General features: G+C 39.1%; 1 protein-coding gene across 7 annotated transcripts in view; it reads right to left on the bottom strand.

Annotated features, from left to right (window-relative positions):
- Positions 1–18,766, bottom strand: part of PPP1R12B (protein phosphatase 1 regulatory subunit 12B) — a 207,698-nt gene that overhangs the window by 36,057 nt on the left and 152,875 nt on the right. Inside the window, exon 1 of one of the 7 annotated variants that reach the window (XM_029935478.1) lies at positions 2,895–3,455. The exons of 5 other annotated variants lie outside the window; for them this stretch is intronic. In XM_029935478.1, the coding sequence (XP_029791338.1) occupies positions 2,895–2,996 (102 nt within the window). In that variant the 5' untranslated portion in view covers positions 2,997–3,455. Of the gene's footprint in view, positions 1–2,894; positions 3,526–18,766 lie in introns of those variants that run through there. One more of the 7 variants, XM_029935475.1, reaches the window with a different exon arrangement.

Here is an 18,766-nt window from a genome sequence, read left to right as displayed (position 1 = left end):
ATAGTTTGCCCATCATGCTTCTTGAACATTTGACTGAGAGCAAGGGGTCCAAAATATTCTTCCCATGTGAATAGCCATTATTTACAAATCTCCTTTGAGGCCATTTTCCTTATGTGGGAGCACTTAATATTTAGCCTCTTTAACAACAGTTAAGGAAAAAAAAATCACAAATATTTATATACTGGCTCAAGATTTCAACCGTTTGTTTTGAAGAATGTTGGCTCCAGAGGCTATACCTCTTTGTGGAATTTCTAGCAGAAAACCGAAAGTACACAAGTTTGAGGACAGTGAGGGTAGTTCTGATCTTAACTCTGAAATGCACACAGACATTTCCCAGCATCTTTATTCAAGCCTCTCTGCCTCTGAGAGAAATACGAAGACCCGTAGCCCGCAGGGTCTCAGGCTCTGTGGGGTCTGTGGTTTCATATGCTCTGACGAGGATCTGAGAACCAGGTGTGGGAGATTCAGGAAAGCCCGGCAACTCCCTCCCTTAGTTAACTGTGGCCGCTGCCTGCCTCCTTCCTGCAATTTCAGTTTCCTGGGTCCTCATTATGCCTGAATTTTGGATTCCCATAGCTACCCAAGCTTAACTTTTAACTGTCATCTGTGACCCCAGCATGTCCTCAACCTTCAAATGTATTTGATATGTAATCCAGTGTGACAGATAAATATAGGTTTTGGAGTCAGAGAGACTGGGCTCTACTGCTTACTGGCTGGCTGAGGGATGTGGGTAAGCCGGTTTTCTTCCATGTTATCTCAGTTTCCTCAGACATAAAATGGTCATAGCAACACCCACCTTTCAGGCTGAGGATTAAATGAGGTAATGAGATAATGAAACCGAAGTGGCAGTCAGTTAAATGACCCGGCATCAGAAGGCATATGAGCACAGCATCACCGCTACAACACTAGGTGTTAAAGAGTCCTAGGTACAGAGTTAGGAGGAGGGACGGTCACAGCATTCAAAACCAGTTTGTAAGCAGCACCCTGATTAGTCCGGACATGAGAGGAAACTAGGCTTCTGGGGAATCTTAGGAGATAAATCTTAGTTTTATAGTCCGTTCAGAGTGTCAACAGCCTCCAAATTAGTCTCACATATCTTTCACTCTCTCAAACAGTAAAGACACAACGTAATGGAACTGAATAGTATACAAAAATCTGCACTCTCTACAGTAGAGCCTCAGGCCATGTGGACCTGGAAGGCGGTTACAGTAAGCTGATGCGATTGTGGGAGCCCACAGCTGCTGACCACTACAATTGGGAAGTAGTCTCTTATTAAGGCCAGTCACATTTTGGTTTCCTGTAATCCAAATTTTCAAATTCTTTCCCACTGTGACCTCTTGTCTGAAAAGTCAGGGATGGGGGGGATGGTGGAAGGAGGGTGGAAGGAGTGGATGGCAGCTGTTAGGAACGAGACAAGAAGAAAGTAGTATTTAACTGTAAAGAGGAAATGCATTCAAACAAGGAAAAGAAGGGGGGCGGTGTCATCAGACAGATTTTGTTGGATGCCCGCGAGCTGTCTCACACACCGCTCTGGAAATGGTGTTTACAGTGGTGAGCAGGGGCTAACAACGGGCTCTTTACACCAAAAGGTATTGCTGAATTTGGTAAGAAGGAGGGGACCAAAGGGAAACACTAACTGAAGTAAAAGTGCTCCGTTCTGTGGACCTCATTTGGTAGCCACCAAAAAGCAGCCAACAGCTGCTGAGGAGGAAGCATTCTGTGGATTCTTGGAAAAGAAAGGCACCAGACTAAGCACTAGAGAAACTGCCCCAGAACTCAGTGACGGCAAGACTGAGGCCTCCTAGTCCACTCACAAAAAGAACTTATACATGAAATAGCTTTTTAACAGAATCCTGAATATCCCTAGCTGATGTCCTAGACCAAAATGCCATATACCAAATTCTACCCCACGGTAATTTGCCCCATGAGAAAGACATTGAAAATGAATATAAAATAAAAGAAACACAACAGGCAATTCAGGCTTCTTGCAGAGTTTCCCCTACAGCTCCCCAAATAAGGATGCTATCACCATCGTACTTCTTATTCGGTACATACAGCAGAGCACCACCTTGTTCCCTAAGAAGGAGCTGCTACGTTGCCGGCTACCTAATATGCCCATCAGAGCTTCTCACGGCTTGCTATTGGTAGCACTCCTTGCTTTTGTCAGTTCCCTACAGAAGAAGACACTAAGTCAGATGCAAATCACTTGTACAGAAACATTCACCAGCGAAAAACACATCTCAAATGGATCTGCTTAGGGTATTACAAACACTTCCACACAGCTGGTTGTCAATAGCCAGGAGTTATTTAGAACTTTAGAAACACAAAGTTTCCTGAGGGTGACTGAGAACTGAAGACTCCAAGTTTTTTTTCCCCTATCACTCAATAGACACACAAAATAGGCAAAGGTATACACTCTCGTATGCACACCTCCACAAATGCTCAAGAAGAACTTGCACAGAACTGAGGTTGAACATGTATATTTTCATGGCCATGTGGGAGCCTTTCCTCTGGAAATATAGTATTGGCCCACAAAAAACAGGAAATGGAGCAATTAAAAATAGCCACAGAAATTAAGAAAACACCTGTAAGACATAGTGACAAGGACTCTAAAATCTTATGTCAGACAGCTTACAGCTGATGGTTAAAAGCTAAAAGACAAAGCATAGTCTGGTATATTTAGGTCTGCTTTCACTTAAGAATATAGTGAGTATTATGTACCATAACCTCTTGCAAAAAAGCTAACAGGGTCTTTACTTGCAAAATTTCTTTTCTCCTCTACTGATTCCCATATGCTTTGAAATGCCTTTGGTCTAAACCTCACTCCCCAAGTTACATATACGTTTTCCACCTTTGACACAACTAAGAACATACATAAATAAAACTCTGCTTACGCGGAGCGTCTTGGCAGTCGGGGAAGGAGATGCTGGGGGAGAATCAGACTGAGACTTCCTATTCCGAGTGGATTCTTTACTTCGGGTATATAAGGAGGCCATGGTTCCTCAGGATGTAGACGGACACTCAGCTACTGGATTCTTCACGCAAAGCTGACAAAGTACCCCTGCAGGTTACCCTCACAGAATCTCTCCTTTTTAGTTGATGCAAGATGACTTTGGATAGAACTAAATAAAGGATAAAAGCCACCCTGTAAATTATAGTCTTGCGCTCTAAGCCAGTCCACAGTTAAACAGAGTCTGAGAGGCGTGCTCCATCAATATTTTCAGTTTAGCTTCAACCACAATTGCCCAGGACTGGTGGCTTACGGTGAGGGTGCCGTGCTGAGCCACACCTTTTATGCCTCGATGGAGTCCTTGATTCTCCCAAAGGACACTTCTTATTGAGACTTGCTCCCCAATAAAACCTGAGTCTAGGTTCCCGATGACACCAGATTAAATCCCAGAGGAAAGATGACCTTGGATCCTGTTGGAGACGAGCCTGGGTCGAACTACCATCGCTTTATCCAGAGGGAAGAAATAGAAATCCTCTGGAAATCATGCCGTCTTTCTTTAGCTGGACTCCATTGGGCTGGAAGGGGTTTAGAACTGCTGTGATAAATTCAGGTTAAAATACTTAAAAAACAAAAAAAACTACAAATAAGGAACCAAGAGTTTAGGAGAAGGGAGCCGTCTGAGGAAGTGAAGTTTCCCTGAGTCCTCCCAGAAGAAGCTGCTCTTACATATAAACACTCACAGTCACACACACATCTCTTCCCCTCCCCTCTTCTGTTTTCTGACATTCCAAATCCCTATTCGCTCAGCGAGGAATGCTGGAGAAGAGCCAAGGGCAAAGATTCACTTTCTACTCAGAATTCGGGTTGCCACTTGCAGGAAGAAAAGAAAGCCTGCCAGCTTCTAGGAATAAAGGGAGGCTCTTTGGGGACATGCTCAGGGGCAAACCCACCAACCTTCTGGTATCCACTGCTTCAGTTAGAGTAAGCAGCACTTCAACGGCGGACTTCTCTGAACAGTCGGCTAAATATGAGATGGGGACTTTTCAATTTCTGGATCTCTTAAGTAACAAAGCCCTGACAGACACATCGGTCAAAGCACCTTCAGGCCCTTTATGTCCCATTTTAATTTCTGCTGCATCACAAGGAAGCCCAGCAAACTGAAACCTTGGCCCGCTGCAAAGGAAGCTAGCTCTCTGTATATCACAGACTTTAATGGCTGAGTCTCAAAGTATAACGGCTTTCCCGGTTCCTAAAATGCCGTAATCAGGGAAGACTAAATGGGAAAGGGGTTATAGGTAAGGGAAAATAAGGGATCAGAAATGAAGAAAGAAAACAGAGACAGGAGCAGAAATGCAAGACTATAGGACTGAGTTACCCACGGGGAAAATTAAGAGTTAAAAAGAAAGGAAATTATTTGCTTGGTGCTGAAGGTTTTTAGATTTGGCCTTGAAACATCTCAAATTTAATCTTTCGCACTCTGTTGTCATCACTATCCTATCCAACATTTCTAGGCCAAATGCTTTCTAAGCCAATGGGTTTATCCCCAAAGTAACAACTCACTTCTCTCTGGGCTCTTGGAAACTCTATCCAGCCCTCCCTTTTCCTACATGAAATTTATACTTTTTCCTTCAAATCTTCCTAGCCTGCCACTCTTTTTTCCTCTAATTATCTTGATATCTTCATTATTCTTATGACAAATTTTGTTAAATGAAGGGAAGTGATCAGCTATTTGGGGGTTGGTCTGAGGAATACAGGTTGATAAGGGTTGATAAGAAGTCTTGGGGCACCTGGGTAGCTCAGTTGATTGAGAGTCCTACCCTTGGTTTTGGCTTAGGTCATGATCCCAGGGTCATGGGAGTGAGCACTGCACTGGGCTCAGTGCTAGGCATGGTGTCTAGGTGGGATTCTATCTTTCCCTGTGCCCCTCCCCCTCACTCATGTGTTCTCTCTCTCTCTCTCTCTCTCCTAAAATAAAATAAAATAAAATAAAATAAAATAAAATAAAATGGGCTTTAATTCATTCCCAATCTAAAAAACTTAAGATTGATCAATTCCACCACAAACCAGATTATTTTGTGTCTGAAAGGCCAATTATTTTGGGAATTCAGATCTATGAATCTTACATTTTAGATACTACTTATATAGTTAATCTCATCTGATAAGAGTGAGTTTTTCTTTATTAGATCTCTTAGGAAAGAGATGTTGATGTAAATCTAGTAACATTCCCATGTCAAGCACAATTGTCTAGGGAAGACAGGAGATAGGAGAGATACTTTTTCACAATCTAGAATGAAAGTTACCAGGTTACACTGTTCCTCAAAGAGATGGCAAGAACAAGTCTGATCAGTTTCCTGATCTGTTTCTGTAAAGTTTATACAATGATTTCACTTCTCATTGGCAACTGAAGAGGAAATGTAAAAGCCTGTTACTACCAATCAATCCTGCCTCTTTTCACTTCTATCTAGTTGTAGGCAGTACTAACAATGGTAAACTCTCTTATATTTTAAAGTGTTTTAACATACATTATTTCACTTGATCCTCTCAATGCTGAGAGGCAGTAACCTGGTCAAGTGAGGAGATTGGCTTTATATAGGGGAGTTGAGACAATAAATAAACATATTGAGGGTAATGGGACCTAGATTTCTCAATGTTGGAGAAGACAGGCATAAGTAAGAAAAAAGGTAAAGCTAGAATAAACCTTGTGATGATATGCAGGATTGAAGGTATTGGTGTGAACCAGAGATTTTCAATATATATAGACAGACATAACTAACTAAAGATGTAAGAGTGTCTATGTGTGTGTGTCTAAGTGAATGCATCTATATGTGTACTTCCTAGCTCTCTCCACTGAGAGATGGGGGAAGAGCAACACTCCAGTAGCATTTCACACACCTCGTGCCCAGATCATAATTTCTACATGCACTCTCCATGAAAAGGAACATGGCTCCTTGAGAAATGGCTAATTCCAGAGCTGGGGCAGGGAAAGAAAATGAGCCTAGATCTCTTGTGTCAGAAAATAAGGAAGCACTTTAACAATAATGGGAACATGACAAAAGGATCTGGAGACCTGCTTAAAAAGCCAAACCTGAGACAATCTGAGCATCAAAATAAATGATAGTGAAAAGTTATAACCCACTAAACAAAATAGGAGTCCATGAACACACATTAATATAAGTAAATGAGGAGAGAAAGTTCTTCCTTACAGTATATCTAGGTACAGAATACCTAATAATAATGTAAAGGAGTAATGAAATTTTAAAAATCACCATTTAGCAAACATCCATGTAAAATCAATCCAAGCAAGGAACATTACTGAATACCAAAGCTACTAGGTAAAAATAAGATGAGGAACTGGATTTTACATAATCTCAAAGTATCGCCTATTAATCATAAAAGAGGAAAAGGGAGATTTACTGTGGAGAAACCTAGCAGACACCATCTTACGCAAGTGGTCAAAGGTCAACACTACCAGAAGAGGACCGATTGTTAGGGCACAATAAAATGCAAAGGGTTGCTTCTGTGACATTGTGGTAGAAAATGCATAAATTGGTTCGACTTATGAGGAAACACTGGGCCCAAATTGAGGGACGTACTTGACAGGCCTGTCATCTTAAAAAATATCAAGGTCATAAAAAGCAAGGAAAGGCTGACTAAAGAGACATGAGAATCATGTCTAATGTGTGATCCTGTACTGGATCCTTCTGCTACAAAGAACATTATTGGGACAATCTGGTAAAATCTGAATGCGGTCTCTGGGTGAAGGATACACCGGAGTTCTTTGTACTATTCTTAAAATATTTCTATAAGTGTGAAATTGTTTCAAAATAAAAAGTTTAAAAAAAAAACCCACCCAGTTCTTTCATATTAGTAGGGTGGGAAATGGGGCAAATGAGGTAGCTTCTTTTAACTACAGAAAGACTGTCTTTCATTACATATATAATTAAGATCGTGTTCACTAAAGAGTTGGGTTTATTAATGTCGGTAAGCAATCACTTGGGCTAAAGGCATAGTGACTATGAACTAAGATTCATTGATAGTCACGAATCAATTTAGTCACAATCAGATCAATAAAAAGTGAAACAGAACAGCCAATGTCCCAACACATGACACAGAACAGAGTAAGGGGGTGCTTTCGTGGAACTGCTGTTTTAGTTAGACATAATACATTTACTAGCATACTGGGTCACAAGTGTAAAATGGATTTCATTTTTTTTTATGTTTGCTTATTTTTGAGAGGCAGAGAGAGCAAGGGGGGCGGGGAACAGAGGATCCGAAGCAGGCTCTGTGCTGACAGCGGAGAGTCTAATGTGGGGCTCGAACCCTCACAATGCAAGATCATGACCTGAGCCAAAGTTGGAGGTTTAACCAACTGAGCCATCCAGGTGCCCCTAAAATGCATTTCTCATTGTGGGTCATGGTCAAAAAATTTGAAAGCCAAGAGCAAAGAGCTAGTCCAAGTCATTTGCTGGTGAGAAGAAAAGAGTAGTTTCTACTCTGCATGATAGGAGGATAATTATCTCATCCTTGAGTTATCAAACTGGCAAAGGATAGGTGTTTTGAACTAAATTCGACCCAATATTACACTGCTTCATCAGTAAAATCTGAAAACACTACAAAAAATAATTACTTATTCAGCAAAATTTTGGATTTTGGAGAATGATTTTATTACGGTTGATATAATTCCCAGAATCACCTCTAGTGTCAGACTGTCAGAGTTTCCCCATCCAGTGTTCTGACAGCTCAAATGTACCCTGCAAATCCTTTGTGTGTTCTATGGCATGAATGGAGATTCCCTGAATGTCACTGCAGGGCTTTCACTAGAGGAACCACTGTACCCCTGACTATCATCTCAAAAAAAGCAAGTTTGAAATTCCAACTCTTTCTTTTTTCCTAGTTGAAGAATATAGTTTCCCTCCTTTCCCCACTTATAAACTGATAATTCAAGATTGATCAACAGTGTTTATTACAATATGACGAGGGAGACTGTAGTTAGACTTTGTAAGCATATTACATTTTGGGTATCAAACTTGGTATTAGTATTAAGCTCACATAAAAAAAAACATTTTCCTCATTTTGCTTGCTGTATTTGCTATTCAACAGAGACCAGTAGCTTGCAAAGGGGTCCTGATATTTATCCAGGATAGATCACAGCAATTAAAAATATTTTTTGAAAACTTCATCTGGTAAAGATTTTGAATAGAGCAAGGACTAAGAGTATAGAAGGTCAGACAGAATGTGAAGGCAGAGGTAAAACAATAGCCAGCCAGAAAGAACATCATTTGTTCTTTGGCTCCAAGCCAAACTAAAAGTTAAAAAATTCTAAGGGTAGACTATACAAATATAAATGGGTGTGCATAGGAAAGGGGGAGATAGACCTGCAAAATGGCATATTAACTATGAACAACTTCTAAAAGTAAACCTAATAATTCTATTAGATTGTAAAACCCAGAGGCTTTATATTATCATTTTGTAAGTCATGCAAAGTCTAGTCTCTTGGAATTAGTTACATTTAAAATTAAAATGATCTCAGAGTGGTTTCACAATCTCAAATGTTCCCTATCTATATCTTTCAAGTTCTTTTGTTACAAAAAAAGAAAACAGGACAACAGAATAAAGTTCTGAAGTACTTCTGGCTAAGGTATCAGAGAAGACCGTCTCCATCAGTACTTGTGAATGTCAGAATTGAGCCTAAACTATGAGATGTTTAAGTCAATAAATGTTGTATGATTGTAGCCAGAAACTTTAGGCCTAGATCTTTCTGATGGGGCCCCAAACCTGAAACTCAATCATCTAGAACTGCAATCTCTAAAATTCTATTTTTGGCATAGTGCCAAAAGAATCCTTTACCAACACCCAATTCATCAGAATACAGCAAAAGTATAGGAAAGTTCTTCCTGGAAGGTAAGCATGGCTTCCAAACCACAGGTCTTTAAAGCTTAAAGGAGATTGTTAAATTGGCAGACATTACCTAGTCTTTCAAAAATTCTTATGTTGCTTCCTGCAAATAAAAATTTTTGGTAGCTTAGTTTATAAACTTCTGAGTAGTGACAATATACAGTATTTTAGTTCAGATTTAGGAAGGAAAGTAATGAGTCCAATATTGACAATTAAGAATTAAAAATAGTTTAAGATCCTTGTGCCTCTTTTGGAACTAAGAGTTTGAAACAGAGCTATCATTTTCAGTCTCATTTATGAATATAAGTGCTAAAGAAAATACTTTTAATCATCAATTGACACTTTTCTCATATCAATCCATCTAACCCTATTAAGTTATTAATAGGGTTAATATGTCCATACGACATACTGTTAGGGTTATATAAAATTCTTTAAGACATGATTACTGTCTTCAAAGAGATTATAGGATATCTCAAGATTTATATAACTGCAAGCTGAGGGCTCCATACTGCTAAAATTAACAACACTACAATCATCTCACACTAGTCAGAATGGCTGTTATTAAAAAAGACAAGAAATAACAAGTGTTGATGAGAATATGAAGAAAAGGGAATCCTTATGCACTGTTGGTGGGAATATAAACTGGTACAGCCACTATGGAGAACAGTATGGAGGTTCCTCAAGAACTTAAAAACAAAAATGCCGTATGATCCAGTAATTCCACTGATATAAGTCATGGAAAGAAAATGAAAACACTATTTTTTAAAGTTATTTTTATATGTTTATTTATTTTTCAGAGAGAGAGACAGACAGCATGAGTGGGGAAAGGGCAGAGAGAGAAGGAGACACAGAATCCGAAGCAGACTCCAGGCTCTGAGCTGTCAGCACAGATGTGGGGTTCGAACCCATGAACTGCGAGAGCATGACGTGAGAGACACTCAACTGGCTGAGCCACCCAGGCGCTCCTGAAAACACTATTTTAAAGAGATAAATGCACCTCTATGTTTATTGCAGCATTACTTACAATAGCCAAGATATGGAATCAACCTAAGTGTCCATCGAGAGATGAATGCATAAAGAAGTAGGGTATGTATACACAATGGACTATTACTCTGCCATAAAAAAGAATCAACTGTTGTCATTCGTGGTGACAGGGACAGATCTAGAGAGTATTATGCTAAGTGAAATAAGTCAGAGAAAGACAAATACTTATACGTGGAATCTAAAAAACAAAACAGGGCACCTGGGTGTCTTAGTCAGTTGAGCATCCGACTTTAGCTCAGGTCCTGATCTCGTGGTTTGTGAGTTCAAGCCCCATATCAGGCTTTGAGTTGATAGTGCAGAGCCTGCTTCAGAATCTCTGCCTCCCTCTTTCTGTGCTCCTCCCCTGCTAGCACTCTCTCTCAAAAATAAACATAATAAAATAATATAAAATAAAATAAAGTAAAATAAAACAAAACAAAACCAAAAATGAACAAATAAAACAGAAACAGGTTCATAAATACAGAGAACTGGTGGGTGCCAGAAGAGAGGATGGCACAGGGATAAGCAAAACAGAAAAAGGGGATTAAGAAGAATAAACTTCCAGTTGTAAATAAGTCACAGATGAAAAAGTACACTTGAGGGAGTACAGTTGGTGGTGGTCGATGGGGACTGCACTTACTGTGGTGAGCACAGCATCATGTACAGAACTGTCAAATCACGATGCCGTATACTTGAAACCAGTATACCATTGTATGCCAACTGTACTTCAATTAAAATAATTTATAAGTTTAAAAAACAAAAAGAAATAACCCCAATTAAGCCCTACTCTTCCATCTGTTCTTACATAATTTCTAATTTCATACTAAACAAACAAGCTGCTTTTAAGGGAGACATGAGTAGCTCACAGCCAAGTCAGAGGAACAGTCAGACGGAGTAAGAGCTGCATTTACCATTTCAGGTATTACTTTGTTGTTTTTATTACTGGGCACCTAGAGGCGCCACAAGCATTATTTGGGGGATAAAGGCTGTGTATGAGAAGTTCTGAAGAGAACAGAAGTTCTTTGTCACTTGACTCCTATGTCCTTCCATTTTTCCATCTTAACCCTCATTTTTAATTTATTTGCTATGAAAATCTTCTTCCTTCTTTGGTGATGGGGAAGATCAATGATGTTAACGCATGTTTAATGATTTCTCCTGTGTAGATGTTCCTGGGTGACGTAGACATACTAGGATTTTACCACAAAATGAGTTTCTTATCCTCAACTTCTCCTTTGAAATGAATCACTCTAGAGTGGAGCGTTAGGCTTATTCTGATATAAGAAAATAAAGAGCAGATAGAAGCCACACAATTCTTTCCACTTAATAAAGGGCTTTTGACACATATTGTTTATGAAGAAGCAAGAAAAGCTAAAAAATCAGACCAACAAAACACATTCTCCAAAAGGCGTGTTTACACTTTGGTGGGCTGCTGGGGATGAGGGGAGGAGACTAGGTGCAGAGCAGTGACACAAGAGGCAAATAAGATGTACAAGTTGCCGAACATGGAGTTCACTAATTTTTATTAGACTACAAAACGTTCTCCATCTTGCTCTTGTAAACTTAAATAATATCCCAGTGTTATGAAAGTTTAAATCGCAGAAACTCACTTAAGGGTAAGGGATTATACAGGTCCTTTAAGAAACCTGTCCCAGAATTGGTTTATAGGTTTAGTGTTTTGCAATGAAATTTAAACTGGCCAACAACTAAAAAAAAAAAAAGGTTGAACAGAGATGAGAGGCTACCTTCTTTTTATGTGAATAATTTACGCAGCTTTTCTTCCACTCACACTTTTGTTCTAGGCCTCACCAGATACAAGCAGCAGTAAGTAAAGTTAGAGGAGGCAACTCAGAAGCTGAGCAGAGATTTTCTTTCCATTTTTTTTAAGTTTATTTATTTATTTTGAGGGAGAGAGGGCATGTGCCCATGAGTGTGCAAGCAGGGGAGGGGCAGAGAGAGAGGAGAGAGAGGAAGTCACAAGCAGTCTCCACCCTGTCCGTGTGAGCCCAAAGCAGGGCTCGATCCCACGAACCAGAACCGGGAGATCATGACCTGAGCCAAAATCAAGAGTTGGACGGCTAACTGACTGAGCCACCCAGGGGCCCCTGAGCAGAGGTTTTCGAGGGTGAAGGTGGGAGGAGGGGCAATACTTCCTCAGGGGGATTTGCAAATAATGCAGGGACAAAGGTTCTCACAAAGACAGGCGAGTGCTATCAGCATTTAGCAAGCCAGGATCTGGGACACTAAACGTCCTACGCTCCAGACACAGTCACAGGGTGAAGAAGTAACTACTCTGCTAAGATGCTCACAGGGCTCTGATGAGAAAAAAAAATGCTGCAAACTGATCAAGAGCACTAACAGAGCAAATTACATTTTTGATCCGCTTAAAAGTAGCCCAAAGGGCTCTCTCTAGGTTATATGGCTGGTTAAACACTGAGTAAGCAGCTTATAAGTGTATGACTTATCTAAAACTTTTGTTAGAACTTATTAAAACTATAAATGTTCAGTAAAGAGTTGTTTAAAGTTTATCTCAATAATGTGGCTTTAAAAAGTCAAGGAGAAAGATGTTGAATACTACCACAATTCTACAATACCATAAAATAATTATATTTTAGAATATCCTTTAAAATAATAAATATGTTTAGTGCATAAAGATATGTTTGATATTTATGTTGTGCGTATAATCTGTGTGTCAGACAAGACACATACCATCTGGTGGCATGCCTAAAATGTAGGCTCAGTATTTAGGAACTTCTCGACAGTGAAACCTATAACTTAAAGGTATAAAATCCGAGAACCATCATTAAGCTGTGAGTAGTAGAAGCCTATAAAAATAAATTATAAACACTAAGGTTCAGAAAGTCTACTTTAAGTTCAAGTTTTTGAACTATCATCAACCTGATTTTTTAAAATACTTTGATAATTTTCTTTAAAGCCTATACATTTGGCTGAATGCTCCATCAGGTGGTAAGAAACTTACAGTTGGCAGAGTTTTAAGGAAGAAGGCGATTACTGTACTAAGAAAGGCAATCTATGTATGGTTCGTGTAGAAGTTGTGATTCTTCAGCTACTTTTCCTAATTGTGAATTTGTAGTTGGTTCAGAAATAAAGTCTGCTCCATTCATCTATGTTTACTGAGAATACTCCTTCCTTGGCATTAAAAATGTAGTTACAAACTCAACACTTTTCTTATTTTTAAAAAAATTTATTTTGAGAGAGAGAGAGGGAGAGAGGAGGTGAGAGAGAGAGAGAGAGAGAAAGAGAGAGAGAGAATGTATGAGCAGGGGCAGGGCAGAGAGGAGGTAGAGAGAATCCCAAGCAGGCTCTGCACTGTCAGCCTGGAGCCTGATGCAGGGCTTGAATTCACCAACCTGTGAGATCACGACCTGAGCCAAAACCAGGAGTTGGATGCTTAACCAATTGAGCAGCCCAGGCGCCACAACATCTACTTTTCTTATAATAATAGTACAAGTTCCAGAAAAGTACGCAAACAAGCATTCCTAGTCTGCAATGAACTGGCACACACCCTTTCTGCTTTGCAGATGCTGCTGACATACACAGTGTAAATGTTTGTCTATACGCTTTAGGAGTTGTCTATGTACCATCTATATATGCTCTATGTCCATACTCTTGGTTAAAAATACTTCAAAACAGTTGAAAATGGAAGATGCCATTGCATTGCTAGGTCTAGTTTTAATGCTCTCATTTCTCTTTTGCTCAAATTATTTTCTTCTGTGCCAAATGAATCCGCTCAATATCTAAATTTTTCCTTTTTCTGCCTTTCTCATTTCCACTGGATATGTTTGTCCCTTCACCAGGGTTCTACCAAAGGAAGCTTAAGCTTTGGTTCAGGCTAAACAGTACAGCTATAACTCTGAAGGTGACATAAAAGTTTCTCCCTATGCCTAAGATATAAGAGATTTTAAAAAAAAGCCATTCATTACAGAGAAAAAGTTGAAAGATAAAATACATCATAGAGAGAGTACTATGTTTTGTCCAGATAATTTTTGCTCATGGCAGGTAAAGAACAGTCTATATACTATTTAATAAGAAATCCATTTCAAACTCCCATACTATAATATTATTCAGAAATACAGCTCCTTCAGTCAGCCATGCGGGGAGCAGGAAACAATTCCCAAGGTACGCAAGTTAATGGTCCTGTCAACCCTGTCATCCTCACACTGCAATGCCAATGTAATTACACACAAATACAATTACGCCGAGGCAAACACTGTTACCAAGTGTAAGAGCTACATATGCATTTCTTGAAGAAACGCAACTTGTGAGGCTCATGAGGCATGGCAAGGTTTGTGGCAAACAGGCCCAATGTGGGGATCAAATTAATTAGATTCCTGGAGTCTGCTGCTTAGTATGCAATTCGGGAAAGAACTAAGCTCCACGACTGACTGACTGGCATACTCAGAACCACACACATTTGGTTTTGTTTGAGCACAAAGGGCATATAATAGCTAATATCTGAGTGCCCTGGGCACTGGTCTAATCAGTTTTGCAAGATAACATGTAATGTTACTATCTGGCTAGTTAATTTGGGTGGTGCTAATAATTTGTTATTGGAGTTAAGTTCACAGCCAGTCTCTATATGTTTAGTTAGCACATATTTAAATAAACAAAACAAAAATAAAATGCGTATTCCACACCACAGACTATTGGTGACCTAGTGATCTTACAAATACATACTACTAGTCTTAATACAGACTAGTGGCAGAATACAACACCTATCATTAAAACTGGAATCAAAACTCCAAGAGCAAAGTGTATCTGGTTATTTTTTAATTTTTTAATTTATTTTTGAGAGACAGAAAGACAGTGTGAGCAGGGAGAGCCAGAGAGAGAGGGAGACACAGAATCTGAAGCAGGCTCCAGGCTCTGAGCTAGCTGTCAGCACAGAGCCTGACAACGGGGCTCAAACCTATGAACTGTGAGATCATGACCTGAACCGAAGCCAGGTACTTAACCAACTGAGCCACCCAGGCGCCCCAAAGTGTATCTGTTTTTAACCACTCAGAAGGATGATTACAAAGTCTGATGTTCTAATCAGTGAAACTTGTACCACCTAGGTATAATTAAATTTTTTTGTTGTTAATTTTTAATTTTTTTGAGTACAGTTGATACACAATGTTACAAGTTTCATGCATGCAACATAAGGATTTGTTAGGTTTATGCATTATGCTATGTTCACAAGGGTAGCTACCATGGATCCTGATACATCACTATTACAATATCGCTGACTATATTCCTCATGCTGTGCCTTTTAGTCCCATGATATATTCCTTCCATAACAGGAAGCTTGTACCTCCCAACTCTTCCTACTCTGGCAACCATCAGTTTGTTCTTAGTATTTACAGATCTGGTTCTAGTTATTGTTTTTTTTATTCATTTGTTGTTGGTTTTTATTTTTTAGATTCCACTTATGAGTGAAATAATATGGTATTTGTCTTTCTTCTCAGTCTGACTTATTTCACCTAGCATACTATTCTCTAGGTCCATCCATGTTGTTTGAAATGGTGCAATCTCCTCTTTCGTATGGCTGCATAATCTTCCATTATGCATATAATATACATACAGATCCCCCCCCCTCATCTTGCTTACCTGTTTATCTATTGTTGGACACTTGGGCTGCTTCCATACATTCTTTGGCTATTATAAATAATGCTGCAATGAACATAGGGATGCATACATCTTTTCAAACTAATGTTTTTGTTTTCTTTGGGTAAATACCCCAATTGTAGAATTATTGAATCATATGATATTTCTATTTTAAATTTTTTGAGGAACTTCCATACTGTTTTCCACAGTGGCTATACCAACTGACATTCCCATCAAAAGTGTACGAGGGTTCCTTTTTCTGTATATCCTTGCCAACACTTGTTATTTCGGGTGTTTTGATTTCAGCTATTCTAACAGGTATAAGGTTAATATCTTATGGTGGTTTTGATTTGCATTTTCTTGATGATTAGTAATGCTGAACATCTTTTCCTGTGTCTGTTGGCCATCTGTGTGTCTTCTTTGGAAAAATGTCTATTCAAGTCCTCTGCCAATTTTTTCCTTTTTTTTTTTTTTAACTTTTTTTAATGTTTAGGTTTTGAGCAACAGAGAAAGCACAAGCAGAGCAGAGAGAGGGGGACAGAGGATCCAAAGCAGGCTCTGCACTGACAGCAGTGAGCCCCATGTGGAGCTCAAACCTGCAAACTATGAGATCATGACCTAAGCCAAAGTCAGAAGCTCAACCAACTGAGCTACCCAGGTACCCTCATTTTTTTTTTTTAAGAATTTTTTAAGGTTTATTTTATTCCTTTTTGAGAGAGAAAGAGAGCAAGCAGGGGCAGAGAGAGGGAGAAAGAGAATACCAAGCAGGCTCCATGCTGTCAATGGGGAGTCCATTCTGGGGCTTGAACCTATGCCAAAATCTACAGTCAGATGCTTATCCAAATGAGCCACTCAGGCACCCCTCCTCTGCCCATGTTTTAATCTGATTGTTTGTTTCTTTTGGTGTTGAGTTATGTTAAGTTCTTTATATATCTTGGATACTAAGCCCTTATTAGATATATCATTTGCAAACATCTTCTCTCAGTCAATGGGTTGTCTTTTTGTTTGGTTTGATGGCTTCCTTTGCTGTGCAAAAAGCTTTTTATTTTAATATAGTCCTAATTGTTTATTTTTACCTTTGTTTCCCCTGCTTTAGGAGACATAGCTAGGGAATCATTTTTATGATCAATGTCAGAGAAGTTACTGCCTGTGATCTCTTCTAGGACTTTTATGGTTTCAGATCTCACATTTAGGTCTGTAATGCATTTTACTTAGGCATATATCTTTATTTTTCTAGTCCTTGGTCCTCTTCTCCTTCTATATTGTCTTTCCAGCATGTCACATAGTCTTGTGGCTTTAAATATCTAAATGCTCCAAAGATGCAAAGGATCTGCACATTTTTCCAGTTGGATATCTAATAGATATGTTACACTTCACATAGCTAAAACTGGATTCCTGATTTCCTCCCCAACTTTCGATATCTGCAGACTGCTCCACGTCAATGGATAGCAACTGTATCTTTCCATTTGCTCAGACCAAGAGACTTGAGTCATCCAAGACTACTCTTTCCCTCACATCTCACATATCCAGGATCTTATCAACTCTCAGCACCTCCACCACTGCCACATGATCCAAGATCCCATTATCTCTTGCCTGGATTACTTTAATAGTCCCCTAGCTCATGCTTTTGTCTCAAGTCTAATCTCAATGCAGCAGTTAGAGTGATTATACACACACACACACACACACACACACGTATATATATTTATATACTTATACATATGTGTGTGTGTATATATATGTATATAGATTCTATAAATTTAAAGATTCATCACTTACCTATAACACCCAATACTCATCCCAACAAGTGCCCTCCTTAATGCTCACCACCTATTTAGCCCATCCCCCCACCAACCTCTCCTCTAGCAATCCTCAGTTTGTTCTCCGTATTTCAGAGTTTCTTATGATTTGCCTCCCTCTGTTTTTTTATTATAAAATTTTAAAACCTTATTTTGGGAGTGAGACAGAGCATGTGCATGTGAGCGCACACAAGTGAAGGAGGGGCAGAGAGAAAGAGAAGGAAAAAAAAATCCCAAGCAGGCTCTGCACTGCCAACATGGTGCCTGACATGGGGCTTGAACCCATGAACCACGAGATCATGACCTGAGCTGAAGTCAATGCTTAACTGCCTGAGCCACCCAGATGCTCCCCAACCTCTGTTTTTATCTTATTGTTCCTTCCCTTCCTCTATGTTTATCTATTTTGTTTCTTTTAAAATTTAAGTCAGATCATGTCACTCCTCTACTCAAAATCCTGCCATGGTTCTTCATTTTACTCAGAGTCAAAGGCAAAGGCTTACAATACCCTATACCCACACGATCTGATTCTCTTTCCTACTATTCTCCTCTATAATTTCTTATATGGGCCAAATTTTCCCACCCTATGGCCTTTGTTCTAGCTATTTCCTCTGCCTGGGACACTGCCTCCAGAATTCTTCATGACTTTTTCAGCTTCTTTAAATCTTTGTTCAAATCTCAGTCTGTCAACAAGGTTTACTCAGACAACCTACTTGATACTACAACCAGGCCCTTTCCAGCAATCCTCCTTATCTCTTTTTACTTCAAACTGCATCTATCAGTGTCTAACTGATACTTTATTATGTTTATTGTTCACTGCCTGCCCCCTCCTCCTACTCCCTGCTGGAATGTTAAGCTTCATGAGGCCAGGACCTTTGTCTTGTTGACCAACGTATTCCAAGTGCCTAGAGCAATATATAGCTCTCAATAAATATCTGACAAATAAATTAGTGAATATTGATTTTAAATTTAATGTGATCCCCATGGTATACACATTCCGTGTGTACTTTATATCCATTGGATCAAGCTGGTTAATTATGTTCTTCAAATCCTTTATGTCCTTACGTAGTTTTGCCTGAGAGACATATGTTAAAATCTGCAACTCTGAATGTCTATATACTATTTCCGTGCTATTCTGTCAGCTTTTGTTTTATAAATTTTGAACCTATATTTTTAGGGTCTACATTGCATTATTTTATATCTTCTCTGTGGATTGTTCCTTTTTTACAAGTAAGAAATATCCTCCTTCCTATAATTTGATGTTTTTTGCTTGAAATTATCTTTTGATGGAAATTAATGTTGCCGCATCAGTTTTTTGGGGGTATTCACATGCAGTTTTCCCCATATGTTTTTACCCCCTTCAGTGTCCTTTTGAAGACAGCATACACTAAGAATAATCTGCGTCTCTCTAGCTTTGTAGATAAATTTATATTCATTATGATTACGGACATATTTTATTTTATATTTCCTATTGACTGTTTTCCCTTTGCTTCTTTTT

This window comes from Suricata suricatta, chromosome 3 (genome assembly GCF_006229205.1).
Source record: "Suricata suricatta isolate VVHF042 chromosome 3, meerkat_22Aug2017_6uvM2_HiC, whole genome shotgun sequence".
NCBI lineage: Eukaryota > Metazoa > Chordata > Mammalia > Carnivora > Herpestidae > Suricata > Suricata suricatta.
This window is presented reverse-complemented; position numbering and strand designations above follow the sequence as displayed.